We start from the raw sequence: 3,262 nt of genomic DNA, 5'->3' as shown, positions 1-3,262 counted from the left end.
GGTCCCCCCCCACCCCACCCCCGCCAGCCCTGGCTGTCACGCACTGCCCTGGGACACGGGGCAGTGAGCCAGGCATCGGGACCGGCCTCTCCGCCGGGGTCCCCGCCTGCCCCCACCCAGGGCAAGGCCAGTGGTGCAGCACCCACCCACCTAAGCCAGAAGGGGCCCGGGCTGCCTCCCGGGGGGTACAGACAAGGCGGGTGGTCAGGACCACGCTCTAACTACAGAGGGGCCTTTCCAGAGACTGTCACCAGCTCGGGGCCTATGCCCTCCGCCACTTAGGCAACTCACTCCAGCACCCTCAAGTTGAGGGCCCCCACCTACCAGGTCCAGCTGCCCGTCCAGTGCCGGGAACCTCAGCTGGGAGCCGCCGGGCCTGGGGCTGAATCTTACTCCTGCTTCTCGTTGCTCATGGCCGCCAACTGGCCACCCACGTGCTCTCGATCTACCTCACCCTACTCACCTCCTGAGTCTCCTCCCTGTACCCTGGGGGAGGGGCAGCCAGAGATCCCACGGCTGGCACCTCCAGCTTTGGCCTGTGCCAGGCTCTCCAGGGACAGGGAACTCACTACCTGCTGTCACACGTGGGGGTGGGGTCAGCTTCCCTATGACCCCCTCCCCATACACACATATACACACACCCAGGTCAAGTTCTGGCTTCTGGGGCCTGACTCTCTCCTGCAGGACGGGTCTGGGGTCAAGTGCCCAGCCACTCATTTTGCCCCAGACACAACCGCAGGCGCACAGGGGCAGCACCAGGCCCCACACACGTACCTAGGACGTCAGCAGATTTCTTCCGCTCCACGATCTGGATGTCTCGGGCACCGGCCGGGATGTGAGTCACCAGAGAGTAACCTGGGAGACACGGGATGACAGTGTGCTGCGGGCCGGCGTCGCCACCCCCTCTCCCTTGAAAGTCACCCCCTCCTGTGCTCCTGGTGGGCGAGGGGTGCTGTCTCGGGGAGCCCCACCCCACCCTCAGCGGCTGCACCCGGGCCCACGACGTGAGTCCAACGCCCTTCGGAAAAGCACCGTGCTGTCGGACAGGCCCAGGTTTGCCCAGGCCTCTCCTCCCAAGGCCAAGGGTGACACTCATCAGTACCTGTCCCGGCCCCTCTGGAGGACACCGTGGGCTACACGGACCTTAGATCTGCTAGAGTCCAACAGACTTGGGGCCTGCTCTGCCACAGGTCACCAAGAAGATCCTGAAAAAGTCACTGGAGCCCTTGAGCCTCGGTTTCCTCCTCTGCACAGCGGGATGGTGGCTCCCACTCTCCGTGATGTGAGGAGATTTCTGCACAGCACAGAGCCTGGCCCCGTGGGCATAGCCACTCATTATTTTAAAGGCCCATGTTGTGCCAGCACCATGTGGATTTTAAAGACTGGCTACACTCAAAGACGCGCAGGGGCGAATACAGCCGAGGGCCATGGAAGGTGGGGAGGCAGCCATGGGGACCCCCACGGAGATGCCCGACAGAGAGACTGAGGGTCTGGGGGGACGGGGTCTGCGGAAGAGACAAGTGCTGCCAGCGGGGTCTACAGGGTGGTCTGGAGGAGAGATTCTGAAAGCCCTGAGAGAGAAGGTCTCCCAGGAGGGATCATCGACCGCGAGGAGGCCCACCTGCAGAGCCCCTCCCCTTTGCAGGCGCCCAAAGGCCCTGAGCCAGAGTGCGCCAAGTGGCTCCGTAGCGGGCAGAGCGGGGAGCTCGTCACCCCCACCCACCGCAGCGCATCTCAGGCCCCCCGCGGGCTGGGCTGGGCACAGACAGCAGGGGAGAGGCGCGCGCTGGCCCGCCTCCCTCGACCGCATCTCTGCTGCACACACGTAACACATAACAGCAGTAAAATGAACAGGAAATGATGACTTGGCTTAATTGCCACAGATTCAAACGTGGGTTTAAATACGTTCATTTTTAAATTAGCAGCTGGCTCACAAGATTCCTGTGCCTTTAACAACGGCTCTCGCACAGCACAGGCACGCATTTCTCCGGGCAGACTGTGGGCCCGCGCTTAGGACCACAGACCCAGGGGCCAGGCCGTCTGGGTTCAGACCCCGCTCTGCCACTCTGGGCTGTGTGACCTCAGGTAGTGTCTTCACTGCTCTCTGCCTGTTCCACATCTGCAGCCACCCGTCTCGTAACGCTGAGAGGCGTGACCGCCTTGGCCCGGGCCCAGGAAGGACTTGGTAGAAGAGGCAGGATTGGAAGCCTCAGGCCCTGGCGCCCCAAGCCGGGAGTCCCACGCGACACAAGCCTCGTCCACTGGGCCTCGCTGGAGCCCACAAAACACGGCACATGGGTGCTCAGAGAAGGGCACGCTGCCACCTCCACACCCTGGGATCCCGCACAAGCAGCCTCCGCCTGCCACACTGGCCGTGCGTCCTTCAGACACCTGTCCGGCGGCTCTGCCCTGGGCCCTCCATTTCAGACGCTCCCTGCTGTCTTTGTCCCATCTGAGCCCAGCATGTCCATCCCGGGCCCCACATCTAAGCCCCGACATTCCCTCTGAAATTATCCCTGCCGTGGGGGGTGGACACCGTCAGGGTCCCGGCAGCCGGGTCCATGGCGGCTCCGACCAGTCCAGGCCTGCCCGGCCTCACTCGGGAACCTTGAGCAGCCAATGCCCACGCGGGCCTCAGTTTCCCCATCTGCTAAGTGGGTTTCAAGTGCCCTACTTTCCCTGGTCTGGGGGCTGTGATAACCCAGGTTTATTCCACAACTGTTTGCTGAGACCCAGAAATACAGTCAGCGTAGCACGGAGTGCTAAAGTGACATCGTTCCGAAATACAAAGTCCTGCCACAGGCAGAGACCCCTCCCCACCTGCCCACCACCCCCAGCAGCCCCTGCTGAGCCAGGCCTAAATGGGCACGCGGGCCAAGTGGACCCCACACTGCCCGGGGAAGGGGGCTGGCTCTGTGACTGGCCTCTGTGTGCCTTCCGCTGTCGAAACGGGTTCGAGGGCTTAGGCCCCAGAATCCCCATGCCCAGACTCCAATCTCATATCAGCCGCACGTGAGGATGGGACTTGAGCTCAGTTTCCCTGTTTTGGGTGCTGCCACAGAGGTCAGACACGATCCCCCGGCCAAGGGTGCTCTCAGGCACCCGGTATTCAGTAGGCACTCAACAAAGAGTGGCTCAGTACTCCTAGCCAGAGGGCGCCTTCCGGAGCACCTGGCCAGCCCGCCTGGGCACAGCGGGGAGGCTCGGGTGGCCGAGGGCGGGGAGAGGGGCTTGTGCTCCACAGGCTGGAGTCAGGCTGGCA

The 3,262-nt window shown here is 63.3% G+C and overlaps 1 protein-coding gene across 1 annotated transcript in view; it reads right to left on the bottom strand.

Annotated features, from left to right (window-relative positions):
- The window catches only part of ADAMTSL2 (ADAMTS like 2), a 34,999-nt gene that overhangs the window by 26,519 nt on the left and 5,218 nt on the right, over positions 1 to 3,262 (bottom strand). Inside the window, exons 7-8 of the mRNA XM_077774661.1 lie at positions 3,243 to 3,262; positions 775 to 855 (exon numbers count right to left, since the gene is read on the bottom strand). The exon at positions 3,243 to 3,262 is cut by the window's right edge and continues 104 nt beyond it. Of these exons, the coding sequence (XP_077630787.1) occupies positions 775 to 855; positions 3,243 to 3,262 (101 nt within the window). The remainder of the gene's footprint in view (positions 1 to 774; positions 856 to 3,242) is intronic.

This window comes from Crocuta crocuta, unplaced genomic scaffold (assembly GCF_008692635.1).
Source record: "Crocuta crocuta isolate KB4526 unplaced genomic scaffold, BGI_CrCroc_1.0 scaffold458, whole genome shotgun sequence".
Classification (NCBI taxonomy): Eukaryota; Metazoa; Chordata; class Mammalia; order Carnivora; family Hyaenidae; genus Crocuta; species Crocuta crocuta.
Note: the sequence above shows the minus strand (reverse complement) of the source record. Positions and strands in the feature narration are given on the sequence as shown.